This window comes from Mastomys coucha, unplaced genomic scaffold, assembly GCF_008632895.1.
Source record: "Mastomys coucha isolate ucsf_1 unplaced genomic scaffold, UCSF_Mcou_1 pScaffold7, whole genome shotgun sequence".
Lineage (NCBI taxonomy): Eukaryota > Metazoa > Chordata > Mammalia > Rodentia > Muridae > Mastomys > Mastomys coucha.
Window position 1 is genome coordinate 31916900 of NW_022196913.1, and position 23264 is coordinate 31940163.

General features: G+C 34.9%; 1 protein-coding gene across 2 annotated transcripts; it reads right to left on the minus strand.

The window, feature by feature from the left end:
• Positions 1-1607: 1607 nt before the first annotated feature.
• Positions 1608-10442, minus strand: LOC116082129 (prolactin-7A1-like). Of its 2 annotated transcripts, none has more exons than XM_031358934.1 (7): positions 10374-10442; positions 8597-8772; positions 7806-7844; positions 6999-7034; positions 5468-5578; positions 3593-3772; positions 1608-1942 (listed from the first exon to the last, which is right to left on the minus strand). In XM_031358934.1, exons 1-7 carry the CDS (start codon positions 10402-10404, stop codon positions 1721-1723), a joined length of 795 nt encoding a protein of 264 aa, XP_031214794.1. In that variant the 5' UTR covers positions 10405-10442; the 3' UTR covers positions 1608-1720. The 2 variants fall into 2 exon arrangements, with proteins under 2 accessions (XP_031214794.1, XP_031214792.1); XM_031358932.1 differs by having other exon boundaries at positions 8597-8775.
• Between the last annotated feature and the right edge of the window lie 12822 nt (positions 10443-23264).

Below are 23264 nucleotides of genomic sequence, written 5' to 3' on the forward strand. Positions count from 1 at the left end.
TCCATGTATCTGGATTTATGTGGAGGTACTTGATCCACTTGGACTTGAGCTTTGTAAAAGGACATAAGAATGGTTCAATTTGTATCCTTCTACATGCTAAGTGCCAGTTGAACCAGCACCATTTGTTGAAGGTTCTATGTCCCAGAGTAGGGGAATACCAAGGCTGGGATGCAGAAGAGGGTGTGTTGGTGAGCAGGGGGAGGCGGATAGGGAACAGGGTTTTTCTTTGTTTTTTGTTTTTTGTTTTCCCTGGAGGGAAAACCAGGAGAGGAGATAACATTTGAAATGTAAATACAGAAAATATCTAATAAAAAATAAAATAAAATGTCTAACAATACGAAAAAGAAAAAGAAAATGCTGTCCTTTTTCCACTGGATGGTCCTACCTCCTTTGTCAAAGATCAAGTGATCATAGGTGTGTATGTTCATTTCTAGGTCTTCAATTCTGTTCCATTGATCTACCTGCCTGTCACTGTACCAATACCATGCAGTTTTTATCACAATTGCTCTGTAATACAGTTTGAGGTCAGGGATGGTGATTCCACTAGAAGTTCTTTTATTGTTGAGAATATTAGAAGGTGGGGAAGAGCTGCAAGCACATGGGTACAGGGGAAAATTTCCTGAACAGAATACCAAGAGCTTACGCTCTAAGATCAAGACTGACAAATGGGACTTCATAAAGTTGCAAAGGTTCTGTAAGGCAAAAGACACTGTCAATAGGACAAAACAACAAGCAATAGATTGGAAAAAGAACATTAACAACCCTAAATATGATAAAGAGTTAATATCCAGTATGTACAAAGAACTCAAGAAGATAGACTTTAGAGAAACAAATAACACTATTACAAAATGGGGTACAAGAGCTAAATAAAGAATTCTCAACTGAGAAATCTTGAATGGCTGAGAATCACCTAAAGCAATCCTTAGTCAACATGGAAATGCAAAACTTGAACAACCCTAAGATTCCACCTCACACCAATCAGAATGGCTAAGATCAAAATTCAGGTGACAACAGATGCTGGAGAGGATGTGGAGAAAGAGGAACACTCTTCCATTGCTGGTGGGATTACAAGCTAGTACAACCTCTCTGAAAATCTGTTTGATGATTTCTCAGAAAATTGTACATAGTATTACCTGAGGACCCAGCTATACCACTCCTGGGCATATACCCAGAAGATGCTCCAACATGTAATAAGGACACATACTCCACTATGTTCATAGCATCCATATTTATGATAGCCAGAAGCTGGAAAGAACCCAGATGTTCTTCAATTGAAGAATGGTACAGAAAATGTGGTATGTTTACACAATGGAGTACTACTCATCTATTAAAAACAATGACTTTATGAAATTCTTAGGCAAATGGATAGACTAGAAAATATCATCCTGAGTGAGGTAATCCATTCACAAAAGAACATATATGGTATGCACTCACTGATAAGTGGATATTAGCCCAGAAGCTCGAAATACCCAAGACACAATTCACAGACCACATGAAGTTCAAGAAGGAAGATCAAAGTGTGGATGCATCTATTAATCCATTTGTCAATCAAGCCTTTTAAAAGTATTAATACATTTAACATTAAATAAATGAAAGTTATCAGAATTTTTTTAAAACTTTGTTATACATACAATGTTTGTTTTTTTTTAAAGGACACCCATTTTACTCATGCACATCTTCACTGTGTATAAAAATAAGACTATTTTAAAATGATACAGCATCATGAATCAGTTCCAGTTTTGTGGGATAAGCAACTGTCACTATTAACAAGCACTACACACCTCAAGAACTGGAGATGAAGTTTAGCTGTGAGGATATCAATATGCAAGCAATAGGATAATTTACAAAGAGAAAAAAATCGAGATTCTTCATCAGATGATTGAAAGTCTTCAAGAATAGATGAGATGGTGTGATCATTCACATTTTCTATTGTTCCATAAATCTAATGAACAAAATGATAATCAGCCAGTTATTATTTACAGCATATAGTTTCTTTTGCTTCCTATTCTAGATACTAAATTACATTTAGAGAAATAATAAGACTGACAATTCTTTCAGGCAGGTCTCTGTCTTAGAATTCCTTCCTGCAAGACATACTGATCCAATAGTTCCAAAAATTTTGTAGGAGCAAACCTCCATTCTTGATTGGATCTAAAAACCAGCTTATGAGATAGGACCCTTACCTGACACTGTTAATGAGGCCTAAAATGTAAGACTAGATAAGTCATTGGCCTAGGGGAAACCCAACTATTATTTGGCTAAATGATCATAGCAATAAAATATTGTGATGAACATAGCTAAGAGTGTCTCTCAAGCCTTAAGAGAGAAGTTTCTTCTGACAGGAGATAGTAATTAATAAGATGACCAAGGACTGAACAATGTGCAGAGAGTAAGACTCTGAACAACTCAGGTATAAATAGGATCTCTTCATTACCAACCCAACCCCCCCCACACACATAATCCATGGATTCAGTATCTGCATGAAAGAGGAGATTAAAACATGTAAAAGGCATAGGTTATAAGTGAGGCCAAGAGACCAGCATTTTCATTGATACCACAGGTCTCAAACATGCAAAAATATCAGAGACTTTAACAGCATGCACAGGACCTGCACAAGTTCAAACAAGACCAAATCCCAGCACTGAGAACAGGAGATAGACACAAAGTCCTATCCCTAAGCAAAAACTTATTTGCAAGTGATACCAGATACAAGGGGGAAATGTTAATTTTATCCAAAATAATATCATTTGTTATACCAACTACTCTCCAGGTCAGACACCAAGCCCAGGAGAAATCAGACAACACAAAACATATTGCATGGGTTTTTCCTTTTTTATGGGGGTGGATTTTTTAAAATATTTTTGCCTTATTTGTTTTCTTTTTCTTAAATTTTGGCTGTTTAGATTTTCATTTTTTTCTTTTTTAGTTCTCTTTCTTCTTTTATGAGGAAGAAAAAGGGAGAGGGAGAGCCAGATTTGGTTCGATAAGGTGTTAGGGAGAATCTGAAGGAGTTAGGGAAGGGAAATTATATGATTAAAATATAATGTATGAAAAATATTTTAAATAAAAAATTAATAAAGGAAAACATGTCATCACAATGAATATAAAGCAACATGAAACTTCAATCACAGTCATGGATTTTCACATATCTAACACATAGTACATCAGTAACACATAGTAAATCTGTTAACCATCTCCAAGTAAGATCAAGACTCTTGTACATATTTTCTTATATTTAATTGACTCCAGATAAAATTTTTCTTTTTATGAATTTGAAGATGGAGGACCAGGATTTGATACTTGATAAAATAAACTTGTGTTTGACCTTGATAATGAATGGTGCTTGGTGAAGTGTAAATGTTATGAGTATTTAATGAAACAGTCAGGAAAATTTCCCTCTGCCCAGAGCAATATGCACTGTTCAAAGTACTGTGAAAAAGATATACATTAATGTTATCCTTTAATTCTGGGAATGTGTACTGCATTGGGTACCAAATAATGTTCTTGCAAAAGGAATATTTCAAATTTAATATCCATTGCAGAAGTCATAGCTTCATGAGTGAGAAAATTGGAAAATAAAAAGACTACTCACCTGGCTGAATATACTCTTAGTGTCCTCAAGAAGTTCTGCGGTTTTTGTCTCAATATTTTTATATATTGGGAGGATATCATCATCCATTACTGGTGTACTTTCAAGTAGGTTTATTAGGTTTTTAAGAGTTTCATTCCAAGCCTGGATTCTACTGAGTATCAAGACTGGAAAGTCTTCGAGCTAAGCAGCAATGTTTCAGCAAGTACATTAATAAGTGAAATAAAGGAGGATTAGTTTGGTTTTCTATAAGGCAGGCTGAACTAAATATACATCTATTATTTTTATGGTAATGCAGAATGTCTGGGGAAAATAAAAATAGTATGCAATTCTAAAACAAACAATTAACATTGTGACATTATGAAATGACATATGTAGATAACTATTGCCAATCATCATTTTACTTAATTGATCATATCTTGTTTTTCATATGAAATGGTACCATCAGACTCCACTTTAAGCTCTTTCATACTTCATTATTTTACTTGTCCATGAGAACTCAAGAATTTGCTGGAGCTTAGTAAGTGTCCTGATTCAGGGTAAATAGATGTCCTTAGTGCAAGTGATAAGACATTTATTTAATTCACAGTCATCAAATTAATAAACTAGATTATTCAAAATTACAACTGTTCTGTATTATTTTATTCATAAAAATGCTCCATGAAGATAATTGGGAATTATTAAATGTGTCTTCTTCAGCCTGAAGCACTCCCCATCCTTGCCTCTAGTAAAGTAAAACATTTGTAGGAACATATAAATTAAGAACAATGGAACAATGGAGTGCCATTGTCTTTAATAACAGCATGAATAGAAATAACAATGGAATTTTGACTTTCCAGTGCATTCCAGGATATTACATAAAACTAATTCCTGACTTAAAGTGCTTCATGATCTGAAATCTCTAGCTATCATAGAGACAGTGAAATGGGTTCTGAGGAAACCAGTGGATATTTTGATAGAAATGAGGAAAAATACACAATGGAAAGAATCAGATCGATAGGCATTGGCAATACAGTCTACTGGGACCATTTCTGCATATAAATAATACTGATGATTTGAATTGGATGGAGCCCAGTTACCTGCTCTGATGGAATGTACAAGTTCCATAGAATCTTTCAATGCTTCAGTCTCCTTACCTCAGCTAGCTTTTGTGAGTGCTAATCACAGCAATGTCAATACAGCACTTTGTGTAGTATCTAACTACAGAGTACACACCTAAAAATAATTTCTTCCTCCATTTTTGCCTAATTACTGTCACAAGACATTTAAATCAGTTCATTTGGAGATAAGTTTTGAAAAACTTATCATTTTGAAAATCATAGGGAAAGATCACAATAGTTATAATTAGAGTTGTACTGATATGTAGACCTTTTCATTAAAATTGAGACCATGGTTTATTCTCAGGAGCATTGCACAGTGCTTATAAGCACTGCAATGTTCAAGCGCTTTCAGTTAAGACTACAGTAAAGCTAAGAATCCATGCAGACATTAATAGGCAAGTAAGAACATAGTAGAAACAGAAGAATCAAGAATTCTGAGCATGTTAGTCAGTAATGTAATATTTATTCATGAAGCAGATTCACTGTCATATAAAAAGAACAAAATTGTGTTTGCAATCATTAAGTAAAATTTTTAGTGAGATATATTATTAAATTACAAATATCTTACTGGACAATTTCTGGACTTGTGACAACATTATTTAGCACTTGCTTATTATTTATCATATAAAGATCACTTCTCTTTGTTCATTCTTAGTCCATTTCCATGTAGGTATGATTTCCACATCTATTACAGTACTTACTAAAACCTGCAGTATAATAAAGCAAAGTTAGTCTGCTGCTTCAGCTGCTTAAGTGAAAAACCAAGCTAAAGACTCACAGGGATGCCTTTTTGGGATTCTTCCATGTTTTCTGGCATTTTGATGGTATATTTGTGGCAGTGGGTGTGATTCTTAGTCTTTAACTCCTGATGCCCAAGAAATTCAAGCATCTGCATATGTCAAAATATATTTCAGTTAATTAAAATCTGGAAAATAAATCAATGAATCCACAACCAGAATATTAATGGACTCAATACATATGTGCTTTTTACAGATGAAATATACATAACATCTAAGATAAAGGATATAATGATGTGAACAGTTTGATACTTTTTCTCTATTTGCCACGTAATTTTACTTTTTTATCTGAATGTCAAACCTCAGCCCATTGAATTATTAAATAGTCTATTAATTTTTCTATTCCCTAATTCTTTCTGTATTAAATAGAAGCCTTAAAATAACAGAAATAGACAATAAAGATGATCTTAAGATCATCTTTCTTTAGAATCTGGGCCCAGTGTCATGGTATCTATATTCAGAAATATCTTTTTTCCTATAAGTCCAAGTAGATGAAGATCATTTACATGTTTTCTAAACAATATGCTTTCTTCCTATTACAAGTGAATATAAACATCCACACCACCTAGTGTTAATCATAAATCCTGACTGAAATTGTGTTGCTTGACAAAATTAGGTATAGCAAACTGATCATTTTAGTAAGCAATGAAATTTAAAAGCAAAAAATAGTAAATAATGTTTACTTTTTGATCAATAGATTGTATATAAATGTTATACTTTAAATATACTATTAATAGCTTATTTAAAACTAATAATCAGCTACTGTGCAATGGGTTCCCAGGAATGTCAAGAATTTGAAAGAGGGTCAGTAGAGAATAGGAATGAGAAAGAAATTTGAAAATAGACAATAATAACACGTCGGTAGTGAATGCAGAGACACATTTTCTTGCTGCCCATGGTTTTACAGAAGCCTTACATTTTTCTCCTTTATGTTGACTGACCTTGAACAGATAACAGTCATCAGTGGAGGGTGTCTACTTTTGCTTGTCAACCAGACCCCCACTGAATGAACTCCATCACTGGAGAACTAACTGTAAAGGGAATATAAGTATTGGGGTTCCTGAAAACAAATTAGTGCTTTTCTTCCCTTTTGATATGGTTTCCATTTGGATTGCTTCTAATTCCTACACCCAACTGACTATAATGTAGTTCAGACTTTAGCGTATCTGCAGTGAACTAAATGAAAAATGCCAATGTTTTCTGTCCCCTTCAAAGCTACATTCAGATACAGGAGGCCTTCCCTAGTCACAACATCAGGTATACTTTTAGTTTACAATTATAACTTTAATTAAAAGTAAATAAATTTATAAGAAATTGAGCAAATAATTTTTTCACAAGTTTCCCCATTATCACTTTCCTTTTTACTGCCAGAAGGTTTCATGTATAATAATACAAGAGAGAAATATCACAAAACACCTCTGAATATGTCTTTGCTGATTTTTCCTGTAAGTTCAAGTAATGTCATCATCATGAAAGTTTTTGGTGGGAAATGGAAGTAAATGTGGTACTTACAAATTGGTCATAGGGGTTTGTTGATGATGAACTTAGCTGAATAAGAAAGGGGGAATCATTAAAACATGTGTTCAAACAGACAACACAAATCCATATTTGTTGCAAAAAAGAGACATTCTGTGGATGTCCACTTCAGTGCTAAAACCATGTCTAATATATCTGTCTTGACATTAACTGAGAACATACCATCCTCAGGACCATAGAACCTGTTTCTTTTCTAAACCAGCAATTTCAGTGAATACACTTCTGTACCAGAAACTCTTACATATGATTTAAATACAAAGTATGTATGGTTACCAGCATTTAGGAGTCTATGAGAAGCTAATATGGTCCTGTTGCTGTTTTCTCCCCCCGACACCATCTTAAATTATCACACTTTAGACTCACTCCCTGCATTCCTTCTGACTCACTGCAATGCCCGTCTTCTCTCTTGGATATCACAAATATGCTAAGTAAATATGTTAACACATACTGATTCCATAGTAGCAAAATTATGGGATCAGAATTCTTCACTGGGCACAGTTATTAAAATATTATGTTGTAAGTGCACACATTTTTAAAAAATAAACAACAGTTAAAAATGGGAGAAGGACCTTAGAAATTGTATTTTTTGCAAACCAGAGATACCCTACAGCTGTCCCTTTTTTATTCTGCTTTTTTGAGGCTAGCATTTTCTTTTACCTGTGGAGGTATATCACTTGAAAGTACAATTTGAGTATTTCTCATACTAAGCTCAAGCAACTTCAGTCATTAACCCAAAGCTTTTAGGGGGCATGGAAAGAAGATGGAAGTAAGCAATGTACTCACAAATTTATCGAAAACTTTTGCAGAGATCTCACTAACGGTCTGAGATGGGATGAAAGAAAAGAACAGAAAAAATTGGTTAGTTAAACAATGGCATAAATGAATACTTATTGGAAAAAGAGACATATTCTCTGGGTGTTTATTTCTGTGCTGGAACCCTGTATGCTCTTTCCTCCTTGAACAGAAAACCTGTAGCCCTCTGAAACAAAACCATTCTTCTTTAAACCCAAACTTCTAAGCCTTGCATCTCTTTAAACAAGGACTCTTGGTGTTTAAACATTTGAGAGGCTAATATTTCAGGGCTTTTTGGTTTTGTTTGTTTCTTTTCTTTTCTTTTATGGCTTTCTTTCTTGTCATATCATCACCATTTTGTTCATTCTATGTGACTCACTGTAGTACATTTCTATTGGATGTGGTGCTGTGTGTTAAAGATGCTAAAAGAGACGGCCCCTGGCAAAAAAAAAGTAAGGAAATTATACCTCTTCTCAACTGTGTCTATTAGATTTTTATGCCAAAAGTAAAAATTTAAAAAACTTGAAAGATAATTAGGGGAAGACTCCAAGGCTCATTGAATTCTTCAAAAATTGGTAAGAGTTCATGAAGCATCCCATTTTTCATCCCAATTTTCTTTCTTCACTTTTCTCTAACTGCTGCTTTAACTCATTTTTGTAAAGGTATTTTATTACAAATTTGGCTTCCCATAACTATAACAGTGGTACAGGGTAATCTTTGACAGGAAAGTTGCTTTATAATAATAAGAACAACAGCAACAAAGATTTAAGGAAAATACTTACAAATATTCTGCGCAACTCCATGTTGAGGTCACTGATATTCTTAGAAAGTATCATGGCATGATCAAACAGTCCCTTGACGAACAGTGGATCATCATCAATCTCATTGCTACTTAAAGGTATAGAGGCCACATTCTCCCATAAAAGAAGATTTGACACCACCACCAGCAGAAGTGTCCCTGCTAAAAGAATATGTTATATGCATGTATGTATGTGTATGTGTGTATACATATACATATATACATATACATATGTATATATATATATATGTGTGTGTGTGTGTTTACATTTATACATGCTCCACTATTTTTCATAGCAGCCTTATTTATAATGGACAGAAGGTGGAAATAACCCAGATGTCCCTCAACAGAGGAATGGATACAGAAAATGTGGTACATCTACACAATGGAGTACTACTCAGCTATTAAAAACAATGAAATCATGAAATGCTTAGACAAATGGATGGAACTAAAAAGTATCAACCTGAGTGAAGTAACCCATTCGCAAAAGAATACATGTGGTATGCACTCACTGATAAGTGGATATTAGCCTAAAAGTTCAGGATACCTAAGATACAATTCACAGACCATATGCAGATCAAAAAAAAAAAAAATCAAAGTGTGGATTCTTCAGTCCTTAGAAGAGGGAACAAATTACTCACTGGAGGAAATACAGAGACAAAGTGTGGAGCAGAGACTGAAGGAATGGTCAGACACTGCCCCACCTGGGGATCCATCCCATATTCAGTGACTAAACCCAGACACTATTGTAGATGCCATGAAGTGCTTGCTGACAGGAACCTGACATAGCTTTCTCCTGATAGACTTGCCAGAGCCTGACAAATACCTAGGTGGATGCTTGCAGCCAACCATTGCACTGAGCATGGGAACTCCAATTTAGGAGTTACAGAAAGGTCTGAAGGAGCTGAAGAAAGAACAACAATATCAACCAACCAGACACCCCAGAGCTTCCAGGGACTAAACTACCAACTAAAGAGTACACAGGGAGGGACCTATGCCTCCAGCTGCAAATGTAGCCAAGAATGGCCTGGTTGGGCATCAATGGAAAGAGAGGCCCTTGATACTGTGAAGGCTTGATGTCCCAGTGTAGGGGAATGCCAGGGCTGAGAGGTGGGAGTGCGTAGTTGGGAGGGGAACACCTTCATAGAAGCTGGGGGAAATGAAGGGGGTAGGGGTTTCTAGGGAGGACTGGCAAAGGGGATAATATTTGAAATATAAATACAGAAAATATCCAATAAAATATGTTTAAGTTCCTTTAAGTCAAGCATATCAGAGAAGAGATTGAGAAAAGAGTACATGTTTTGTTCTTCCTTCTACAATTGCTAAAAATTTAATACAAAATATCATCTAATTTCATGTTTCTGCAATTTGACTTTTTGTGATTGTTCCTTTCATGCCCTGATCATCTTAGGTTGTGCAAGCAAAACACTTGTTCTTATCACTAGACAATGATAAAGTTCTCATTCTATAAAGTCAATTAAGAAATATAAAATATCTCTAGACATCTCTATATGTTTCCTATAATTATTAGTTCTTTTTAAAACCTCTGATCCAAGAGTATGTGGTGTATTTACTTTCAATAGCATAGACTAGAAAGTACTTCCCAGCTTAAACAAATTATATTTGTCCTAAATAGGCATGAACAACAGTGTATTCACTCAATAGATAACAAAAGTATGCAAAATGTAAATTGTCTAAAGAATAATGTACATCGATGAACTGTCTTAGCTTACTTAGAACATGAGGAGCATGTTACTTACAGGAGCATAGTTGAGTGAAAGACAGTGGCATCTCTGAGGTGTCCTGGCACTGCTTTGCTCTTTCTTGCAGTCCCTACTCCACTAAATATTCCACCTCCTATATAGGTCATTGAACCAGCCCCAAGGCCACAACACTGCTAGGAGGTAAGAAGTAACATCAGGAAGGAAGATGAGAATCATATGACTCTTTAACTTCAGGCAGTGCTAAGAGCCTCAAGATCGGGATGACTCAAGTGGTTACTTTTACCATTTTAGATTATTTTAGACTATAACTAGAGTCCAAGTTCAGTTGCAAACCACTAAAGACATTTCTTCTCCATAAAGGGTTTTGTGAATATCATGCATGAACAAAACAGAGGATACTTACAAAATATGAGATACTTACATGTTTCTGTCATTGAATATTTGGAATATATAAATATATATATATATATATATATATATATATGATTGTATATATGTATGTACAAGAGAGCCATAGTACCTCTCTCTCTCTCTCTCTCTCTCTCTCTCTATATATATATATATATATATATATATATATATATATATATACACACACACATATATATGTATGTACATATACACATGTATATACATATATATCTATACATACATATCAATTTAACATATATACATGTGTGTATAGGTGTATGTGTGTGTGTATGTGTGGTGTTAGGAATACAATAAAGTGTTTACTAGACACAGTAAGTCAATAATATAAAGTGTAAATCTAGGTGTGTGTAAAGAGGAGAGGGGGAAAAGAAAGAGAGAGAGGGAGAGAGAGAAAGAGAGGAGAGAGAGAGGGTAGTGATTTGTGGTTGTTGTTTTGTGTTTTGGGGAAGTGGTTTACGTGGGGATGTAGGTAAAGTACTTCCACTGAACCAAAGATCACATCAGCCCTTCATGCTGCAGCTCAAAATATTCTATGCCACAGGTTTTCACCAAGACTAACCTATACAAATATAGGTTTTGCATGGAACTGGGTTTAAATCTAATCAGAATGTATTTGACTACACCTGTGACAATTGTATCATGATTGAGTATTGATGTCATGATTGGTAGTTGCCTTCTATGCATGTCCCTATATAATATTTCACAGCCCTTGCCAGCATAGTGTCATCAGAAAGTAAAGAAAGAGTGTGGAACCTTCATTTCAGCAACAATACCTCTTTATCATCCAAATATAGTATTTGCGATACTGTTCCCTAGTCTGTTAATTTTAATATTGATTTTATCCAACATATTGTCAATAATCTATAATATATGGATGACTATTTTCCAGAAATAGTCATATATTATATATATTATACTACATACATATACATATATATACATATATGTGTGTGTGTGTGTGTATATATATATATATAGTCAATCACACATATATAATTCAAAGCTAGGATCCATATTGGGAAAGAACACTTACACTATCTTTGTGAGTCTTCATTACCTCTCTAAAAATGGTTATGTACAAGTACAACCATTTTACTACATATCTGTGTGTGTGTAATTTACTTCATTTATCAACTGATAAGTCTAAACTATTTCTATTCCTTCTCTATTGTGAATAGAGCACCAATAAATATTGATAGAGAAAAAAATTATCCTACCTTGTAAGATATAGGGTCTTTGGGTATACATCCAAGAGCTGCATAGCTGAATCAAAAAAAAGTAAATGAATATCAATATTTTTGAGAGAACACTACATCAATTTCCACAGTGGATGCACTGTATTTTATTTTCACTATAGGGCTACCTTAAAGAGACGACCTCCCTTAGATGTTGGAGAAATCATTTCAGGTACTCTGACTCACACTAATTAAAAAGACAGAAGAAGTAAAGCAATAGCATTTATCTCTCTGTTTCTTGATAGTTCAAGCAGTTTGACGAGCCATCTTCCAGTTTCTGACACAGTGAATTGTGTTCCCTTGAAACTGCCAGACGCTTCCCAAGAAAAGTTACTCTTGTCCTTTTTTTTTTTTTTTAGTAGAGAAAAAAAGAAATCTGTACAAATGTCATTACCCCGGAGAAGTTACTCTTCACTGTCTTTAGGCATTTCCACAAGGCTGCCTTGGTACAGGAAGTTAACATTATCTCTATTTACTAGGAGTAAATAAGGGATTGATTCCATCTTTATCTACATAACCTTCATTCTTGAGCATAAGTGGCTCCAGGCTAGCACTTTGGCTATATCCTGTTTTTCACAAATATCTGTCTACTCAAAGGTTTAGGGTTTTATGGATAATGTTAAAATAGAAAGCTCTAATTTCTCATAACACTTAAGTTCAACTTAATTTCATGGATTTTTGTGCTATTTTCCAATATCCAATTGTGATATATATTATGACTCTAATAAAGTCTAGGTATCATAAATTTAATATCTTTCAGTACAAAATGTACTCTACATAACATATTTAGTAGACATGATAACTCTCTAACTTTAACCGAACAAATTTCAGCTGAATATATTATATATATGTATATTAAATATATGTGCACATATAATGATGTTATTGAAAAAATAAAAGACTATTAATTTGAAAGGGAGTTTGCAGATTTACATTGGAAGGGTCAAATGAGGCTAAGGAAGTAGAAGTGATGTAATTCTCTATCGCTGTATCTGTAGACAGTTACTTTAGAATGAATTCTAAGATTCTGTCTTAACTTTGCTGTTATTTGTTTCACTGTTATTCCTGTAAAAATATATTAAATTTCTGAATTAATTTTTGTAAAGATTGAGAAATACAGATCTAGATCCGTTGTCCCTATATATATGTAAAAATTTCCTCTACAATATTTGTTGAAGAAGTTATATTTTCTCAAATATGTGTTTTTATTTTTTCATAAAATATTTAGATGGTTTTCAACTCTGTGGATTTCCATTTAGTTATTCTTGGTTTTTATTTGTTTACCTCATGTTATTATTGTTTTCTTTTATGTGTATGTGTTTTTCCCTTCTATGTATGTTGGGGCAGTCATTGATTGGCCATTTCTTCATTCTCTGTTCCATCCTATTCCTGTGTATCTGGTAGTCAAGATAAATTTTGGGCTGCAGGTTTTGTGGATGTGCTCATGTCCCCCTACCTCCGTTAGAAGTCCTGCCTGGCTGAGGAGATAGACATTTCAGTCTCCACATCCCCTGCTGGTAGTCTCAGCTAGGACTACCTGCATAGACTCATGGAAGCTGTCTCCATGCAAGGTCTCCCCCTACTCCCAGAGATACCTTCCACTGATTTCCTTTCTCACTCTCAGCCCTCTCCTGCTCTCTACTCTCCATACCTGATTCACCAAATCTCTTGCCCTCCGCACCCCATCACTCACCCAGTGTCTGTGTCCATCCAATTCTAGTGACTATGAGGTCTATTTATTTACCCTTCCATGTGAGATTCACACATGTTACCTTGGGCCTTCCTTATTATGGAGTTTCTTTAGGTCTATGGCCTGTAGTGTGGTTGGTTATACTGTCTGTTCCTTATGGCTAATGTCCACTAATGAGTGAGTAGATATTATAAGTCTTCTAAGTCTTTCTGGTTGTAGTTTACCTCATTCAGGATGATATTGTCTACTTTCATCCATTTGCTTGCAAATTTCATGTCTGTTTTGTTTGTTTGTTTGTTTTCTTCTTTTGGTTTTTCTACTTGTTAATCTTCATTTTATTTAGTGTTACAACCCAAATGTTGCTCCCTTCCCAGTTCCCCCTCACAGAGTCTCTCCCCTTGTCCTCTGAGAAGGTGCCTTCTCTGGGTATCCCCTAAACCTTGCATATCAAGACTCTGCTGGATTAAATGAATCTGCTCACACTGAAGCCAGGCAAGATAATCATGGAGACTAAGCTGCACACCTGCTACGTATGTGCTGGTGGCCTCCTTCTAGACTGTGTATGTTTTTTGGTTGGGGAATATCTTTGTTTTTAATAGCTGATTCATATTCCACTGTGTAGATGTACCCCATTTTCTTTATACATTCTTCAGTTGTGGTGCATTTAGATTGTTTCCAGTTTTTGGCTATTACAAATAAAGCTGCTATGAACATAGCTGAGCCAATATCTTTATGGTATAGAAAGGCATCTTTTCAGTATATGTGCAGGGGTGGTATAGCAATGACTTGGAGTAGAATTCTTCCCAGTTTTCAGAGAAACCTTCAGACTGTTTTCTGAAAAGGGGGCCTGAAAATGGGGGGACCCACTGAGAAACACTGTCTTGGGTAGAGCTCCACAGAAAATAGAAGAAAAGTAACAGTATCCTGCACAATAACCAACAAATATCACTAATGCTAGCGATAGTTATAAATTTCATTATTTGGAGGCTGTTGTTGCAGGAGGTGCATTTGAGGGGATACACATTAGGCTGAAGAGGTGTTCATGGACTTCACTAGGGGTGACAGCTCAACAGAACAGGGGAATTCTATATAGGCATTTGTCTGCAGCCAAGAGCTGCATGGTGTCCATGTCTGTCAATTTATGTGTATTTTTGCTTCTTTGCTTGAATAATTGTCCTGTGTTTCATGTTCAAAAGAATAAATGGATAAAACTTTATCTGCTGACTATCTACCCTTTGATTTAGTTTAACTTGTTTAAAAGGCAGGCTCAATTGTCCTTTGTAGCCTTGAACCTGTAGTTAGGAGTCCAGTATAGCTGGAGAAACCTGCTAAGACCTGATTGTCTACAAAAGCTGCTCTTAAATGGACAGCAATTCTGTATTGATATAGCAACAGCTTCATAATAGGATGTTAAAACTTGGAGATGAAGACAGGTGAACCCATATTAATGGTCCCTTTTGACAAAGGACTGCTGTGAAACGGCCAACAATTGATTATAGTCTATGTAACATATCTGTTGTTGGCTAATAGCTTCTTCTACTTTCTGGAAAGCGATTTGTCCCTTATCAGTTAAGTGTCCATGTGAATTAGGACTTGTATCCCCCTTGAGAATATTAAACAGAGGTTTAAGTTTTCCTTGGTAAGCTTAAGATGAGGACTTAGCCAATTAATACCTCCTGTTGCTATATCAATACAGAATTGTAGGATAGAATCATGAAAGTATTTTGGAAATAATGTCTTAGGAACCTGATGAAACATTTTTTTCTTATTCCAAACAGCAATAGTTATTGCAGAATACTAATATTTGGCCTATTGTGTGGCAAACATTTTAGGCAAAAGTGATAATCATTATCCAAAAGACAAGTTGTTAGAATTTGCCTCTATATATACTTTTGTACTTCCTATAAATTTATGCATGTAGCAGATAAAAAATACATTTAATGTACTTATAAACAGCTCATCTAATGGGAGAGAAACATATGTGATTGGATCACATATTTATTCTCTCGAGTTTTCCCCCTGCTTCACAAATAATTAAATTACATGTTGTAGCCACTGTTTTTTGAAATGTTGAAAAAGTCAAGCTTTAAATTTGTATACTGATAGCCAACATATAGCTCATGGTTTACAACTGCTTGAAAGTATTCCTGTTTTAGATACTGCTAACTCTCAAATTTTATACTTATTTATACAAATATAGCTTAATCTAAGAAACATGTACTGTTCCTTACTTTATAGGACATTCAAGAGCTCATACTGGATTGCCTGGACCCCTGGGCAATGCCAGAGCACATTTGTATACCAGGCAGATTATAGGCCTTACAGGAACAATTAGCTAAATAATCTCATTCTTTACATCATCAAAATAGTGATAGTTTGAGACAATAATTTGGTAAGTCTAGAAAATATGCATGTCAAATTGTAAAGGCTTGTTCTCTATGTCTTCAATTTCTTCATGGAATTAATCTTTGAGGACTCATACCTAATCTATTATCGCAAATTGATGTTACCCATGTTTCCTTATTATCTTAAAGGACAAGGTATTGTGGAACAGGCCTATGGAACTTTAAGACAATAACTTCATAAAGAGAGAGAGAGAGAAAGGGAGACAGAGAAAGAAAGAGAGAGAGAGAGAGAGAGAGAGAGAGAGAATATCATATCCCCATACTCCACAAAATTATTTAAATCATGCTTTTTATTTTAAAATTTGGATGCCAAGGAACTCTCTGAGTATAGGAGGAACAGTTACTGCCCTGATTTTACAAGAAAAAAAATTTATGTGCTCCTTAGAATGGCAATAGATACAGATATAGAAAGGATAGAAACCTCTATTTCCCATTTGCAAGAATCTCTAACCTTCTTGTCTGAGATAGTCCTTCAAAACAGGGGAGGACTTGATCTTTTATTCCTTCAACAGGGAGGACTATGTACAGCCCTCCATGAAGAATGTTACTTTAACATTCATCATTCAGGAATAGAAAAAGATTCTATGGATAAAGTTTGCGAAGGACTAGTTAAAAGGAAAAGGGGAAAAGGACAGAATCATGGATGGTTTGAATCCCAGTTCTCTACTTCCCTGTGACTTTCATTTGTACACTGCTTAGACAATTAATTATAGCTTTGTTTCTTTTAACTTTTGGACCTTGTATCTTAGGCAGATTGGAAACAAGTATATCTTGTGCACCCATCCAGCCACTGATACTGCTCATCGTTAAAAACATAAAACCACAACAACAAAAAAATGATGAATTGTGCCCTTCCCCAGCTTTGAGCAGGCTGAACAGAGCTTGAGTGCTTGTAATATGGGCTTAACAACATAGGTGGAGTCATCTGCCTTAGTTGTATGTGCAACTTTCTACAGGAACTTAGAAGAATAGACTGCCTGCTGACTTTGCTTTGTAATATAACACAGCTGAAACAAAAGATAGGTCTGTGGGCTCTCCCTATATAAGCTCATGCTGAATATTAAACTTGGTTCCTTGATTAGAACCTTGTCTTGGCTTCATCCTTCTCTCGCCCACCTACCTCCTGTTCTTTTCATATCCAGCCTCCCTTTCAGGTAAACATAGTTCATCCATGGTGACTGGATGGCTACAGACTTCTACTGTGATTCTATTTTGAAGTGTTGACTTCTTTTCCTCTCTGGGAGTAGCAAGAAATCTGGTACCAGGGAGATTTCAGGGAATCTATGGGAGTGATACCAGCTAAGACTCCTACCAGTGTAGAATATGGAAACTGAAGTGGCTACTTCCTATAGCCAGGTGGGATTACCAGTGGAGTGATGGGAACATCAACCCACCCATAAAACATTCAACCCAAACTTTGTCCTGCCTACAATATCAGCAGGGATAAAGATAGAGCAGGGATTGAGGGAACACCCAACAAATGACTGGCCCAAATTGAGACACATCCCATGTAAGATTGACAATCCCTGACATTATTAATGATATTCTGCTATGCTGCAGACAGCAGCTGAGTATAACTGTCTCCTGGGAGGCTTCATCCAACAGTTGAGAAGACACACGCACGTACCCACAGTCAAACATCATCCAGTGATTGGGGAGTCTTTTGAAGAGTGGGGGATAGGACTGTGTGACCAGAGACATCAAGGCCACCAAGAGTCATCGAACTTAAGCCCCTTGGGTGCTCACAGATAGTGAACTACCAACCAAAGACCATAGAGGCACTGGTCCTAGGCTCCAAAAACATTTGTAGCAGATGTGCAGCTTGGGCTTCATGTGGGTCCCTTAACAATTGGAGCAGGGAATGCCTGTACCTCTCTTGCCTGCTACTGAGTCCTCTTAACTGGACTGACTAGTTTGTCCTCAGTTGGAGAGGATGCTCTTAGTCCTACTATGACTTGATATCCCACTATGGGGTAGGACCCAAGAGGGACTTCTACATTTCTGAGGAGAACTGGAGGGGCTAATGGGGGTAGGAATTTGTAAGGGTAGGACCGGGAGAAGAGGAGGGATGGGGGGAGGGGTCAAACAAATCTAGAATGAATAGATAAATTAATAAATGGAAGAAAAGATTTGTACATAGTTACACAATCTCAGGTTTTTGTCAACGTTTCATTTCCATGATGCTGATATTTGTTTCCATATTGCTGATTTTTCCAAACATTCTTAGAAATAAATGAAGTATTTACATGTCTTCTTTCTGGATCATTCATGCTTCTGAATTTTTATCTCCAGTGGATTGATTGACTTCAGCCATTTGCTTCTTTCTATGCTGTTTGTGGTCACTAGTAATTTTTATAAATGATATATTAAATAGTCATTCTTCATTTTTACCATACCAATAAAATATCTGTGAATTTAATACTTTCATAATCTTTTGAGGAATCATATTCCCATATCATTTATTTTTCGTGTGTTTATGGTATGAAATTTATATTAAAATTTGTCAGTAAATGAGTTGTTGAAAAATAATAAGAAAAATGGCAGTTACTCTAATCTTCAAAGATTCATATATGCACTTGAAGATGTGCACATATCATTTAATTTTTGTTTGCAATATTTTATAAAATTAAATTTATTTACTTTTTATTGAAAATGTAGAGAACAAAGTCTGAACTGTTAAAAAAAGATTAAAAGGATATAATTCACAGACCACATGAAGCTCAATAAGAAGGAAGACCAAAGTGTGAGTGCTTTAGTATGTCTTAGAAGGAGAACAAAATACTCACAGGAGCAAATATATAGATAGTGTTGAGCAAAGACTGAAGAAAAGGCCATCCAGAGACTCTCCCTCGTGGGGATTCATTCCACATATAGTTACCAAATCCAGACATTAATGTGGATGCCAAGAAGTACATGCTAAAAGGAGAATGATATGACTGTCTCCTGAAAGGTCCTACCAGAATCTTATAAATAAATACAGAGGCAAATGTTCATAGCCAACCGTTAGACTGAGTGTGGGGTCCTCAGTAGAGGAATTAGAGAAAAGACTGAAGGAGTTGAAGTGGTTTGTAACCCCATAAGAGCAACAGTATCAACCAACCAGACACCCCAGAACTCCCAAGGACTAAGCCATCAACAAATGAGTACACATGACACCAGCTGCATATGTAGCAGAAGATGGCCTTGTCATGCATCGATCGGAGGAGAGGTGTTTACTCCTATGAAAGCTCCATAGATGTTCCAGTAGAGGGGAATGGAGGGCAGGGAGGTGGGAATGTGTGGGTGGGTGGAGGAACACCCTCGTAGAAGCAGGAGGAGGAAGGATGTGAAAGGGTGTTTCTGGGAAGGAGAGAAACTGAGAAAGAGGATAACATTTAAAATGTAAATAAAGAAAATACCCAATAAAAAATAAATAAAATTTAAAAAAACTTGAAAGAATATTTCCAAAAAAAAAAAAAGAAAAAGTTTTGTCCATACATTATATTCTAATCATAGCTTATATTATCCCAATTCCTACAAGAATCTTTCCCTCTTCCCTCAAACTTGTATTTGGAAAACAATGTTTCTCATGTGAATGATTCATCACTCTAGGATTCATCACTCTAGGATTTTACAGTTTTGGGCCTCCTCTTAAGCATAGTTTCCTCAGCTTTAATAAAAGGGGATTGATGAAGGTACACAGTTTGGGGCCACACTTTCTAAAGTCTAAGATAATAACTTTAAATTCTATGTGAAATAATTTTTTTTATTTCCTAGCCAGACATATATATATATATATATATATATATATATATATATATATATACATTTTATGTATATATCTGTATATAAAATTTAAGATAAATGAGGCCGGGCAGTGGTGGCACATGCCTTTAATCCCAGCACTTGGGAGGCAGAGGCAGGCAGATTTCTGAGTTTGGGGCCAGCCTGGTCTACAGAGTGAGTTCCAGGACAGCCTGTCATACAGAGAAACCTTGTTTCTGAAAACAAAACAAAACAAAACAAAACAAAAAAAGATAAATGAATAGTAAATAGCCTTAACACTCATGAAAAAAATAGACTAGCTATTCAATTAATGTCTAATATTCTCCAGCTATACTTACTATGAATTTAAATGTTAAAATACCATACTAAGGGTTCCCTCATCTCTCTCTCTCCAGTAATGTGATGAAAGGCGCAGACAGCTTAACTCAACAACTTGTGTACCATCATCATAATTAGCATGATCATTTACAAAACAATGCTAAAAATATTTTCTATGATCTTTAGTTCTTTGATTTTAGTTATTGTAATTAAGGAAAAAGAATAGTTCTAGGTCTTAGATTCATTTATAACTAGTCAAGTATAATAAGGTTCTCAATGCAGAAGTCACACTGATACCTTGGCTCTCCTAGTAGTGATGTTAAATATCGTGAGAATGTTCTTATTAATTTATCATTTCCACTTAGGTTTGAATTATTTTTACATGTCACCTACAATTTCTTTTTGTTTTTCATTCTTTAGAATCTAAATTGTTATGTCAATGTGCATTCTACATCTAGTTGTCTAGAGAGAAATGTGGAAAGCTGCTGGAAAGGATAAACTCTGTTACTAAAGGTTTATTTCCAAGATATTAGATAGTATTTAGATAGCAGTCTTGTACAATATCATTTTAAAAGTTGATGCCTAAAATTTATCAATCAATTAATTCTTGTTTGAGCAGTTGTTGGGAATAAGACATGAAGACAAAATCAGAGGTGTGTTCTGAAAACATTGAGTTAGCTCTTTTGAATTGCTCTGACATAATATTTGAAGAAATTATTTGAAAGGGAGAAAAGCTTTGTTTTGGAGCACAGCTCTCAAGGTTTTAGTCCACTCACTTTTTAATTCTATTTCTTCTTGGACATGTTGCCTCGTGGTGTATTATAGTAGTAACATATGGTCTAAGAGGCTATCCACATAATTGTAGCCAGAAAAGAGAGAGGTAGGAGTGAGACAGAGGGAGAGGGAAAGAGAGAGGGAAAGGGACAGGGACAGAGATAGGGTCAGGGACAGGGAGGATTTCCAATATTTGACTAGGTTTCATCTTCCAAATTTTCACCAGTGTACTGTAATGCTAAAGACACAGAAGAAGCATTTCAGAACTTGAACTTTTGTGAATACCATGATCAAAACTGCAAATAATAAAAGTTTATAGTCCTTCAACAAGAACAAAAGATGAAATGGGTCATAATAAATCATGTTAAAATTTATTGGTAGAGACAAGTGGTTTCTTGCTTTTTATTGGTTAGTGATAAATATAAGAATTTATATTCTTGTGATCGTATAGTACACACTTGGTAACCACATTTTGATGTATTATCTTCCTCTTCAGGTTGAATATTTCCTTTAGTACCCTTTATAGACCTTGATTAGTAATCTTAAATTTATTAAATCATTTTTATGATAGAAAGTTTTTATGTGTTCTCCAATTTTAGTAGATAGCTTTTCTAAATATAATGTTGTGGGTTGACAAATATAATCTTTCAGGACATGGGCTACATCTTTCTAATCTATGAAGTCTCTAAAGGATACTGTTAAATAATTCGCTGTTATTCTAATTGACCTCTCTTTAGAAGTTAGTTGATTTATCTCTCTTGTAGCATGCAATAACTTTTTACTTTTGTGTGTTTTAATATTTTACTATATAAAATTTAAGCCATATTTTTATACTGTTACTATTGTTTATAAACTACAATATATCATGAAGACTTTGTTTATGGCTTTGAATGTTTGAATTTCTGTAGGATTCTTGTACCCTAGTGAGAATCTTATCTCTTTCTCTAGTTCTGATAAATGTTCATTTTTTTACTGAAGATATTCTCTATGCCTTGCAACTCTTCTTGCTAGGTCACTAGAATTCAGAATTCAGCTTATTTCATGGCTTTCTTAAACGTTCCCATGTTTTATTTACATTTTTATTTTGTCTGCCATCTGTGACTTAATTAAAATTTTTCTTCATTGAGTAGTTGCCATTACACTGACATTAATACAGTAATTTGTATGTTTTCACACATCCCTCACAATAATCTTAAATTCCTAGAAAAGATTCTGTTAACTTCTCATTTGTTATACAGAGTGCCCATAGTATATAATTTTGTACTTTATAAGATAAATCCATTTCATTCATTGCCTTTCTTATGTTTCAACATCACAGTTGCTATTGCAGCAACAGACATTTCTTCAAATATTCAGTTACACTGAAATCTTTAAAAGAAAGTTATTAATTTTCATTAGAGAGGAAGCTGTTGTTTTATGCTAAAGTATCTTCTCTACCATTTTGTAGAATCTTTACGGCACCTATGGCTCTAATAAATTCTCACTGAAAACTTTAATTCAGACATATGTCACTATTAAACTGAGGCTTTAAACCATTACACTTGCAGGATTTATCAGAAGCCTAAAATCAATTCTTCTTGTAGACATTTAAAATGTATGCTTTATTAAATTAAATTGTTTCCAAACATCCTTGCTGTGTTACCATATTCTCTGCTGAAAATATGCCTACTAAATGTAAATGTTAAGCACAGTAGAATTTGACAAAGAATAATATAGAGATAAGGTACATGTGGTCACGCTACACTCTCCTGTCTTTTGAAGGAAGAGGGGGACATATTATAGAGTTACTAGCATTTTGCATGCATTCAAGAGCAAGTAGACAAGTTGATGAGTTTAAAGCACTGTCTCCTGTTAGGTTTTGCAGAAGAGGAACCAACACAGTGAGAAGCAAAAGAATGTTACAATAAATCTGACTGGCTTTAAGAGAAAGTATTGATTTAGCCAAATAATAAGCATCAAAAATTTGTGTTATGTACTAGAAATATTCCTTGAATTTTGACATGGAGAATTATCTGGTTTTGTTTTACAAATAAATCTTTAACAATTCAGTGGATAGAGAAAATGATAGTTCAATTACAACTAAACATTCAAGACAGCAATAAATTAAAAAAAAAAGATAGAAGAGTTGGTAGGAGAGTCTAAAAGTTAAAGTTGTTTTTCAGTTGTTATAAAAATTTATTGTCCTAACAGCATGGTGCTCTTTCTACAATGTCTCACATTGGTTTTCTGTTCTTTCATCTTTCCTTTCTCTGCTTCTTTTCCATGATCCAGCTGTTGTTTTTTTATCATAATCATTCATATATATATA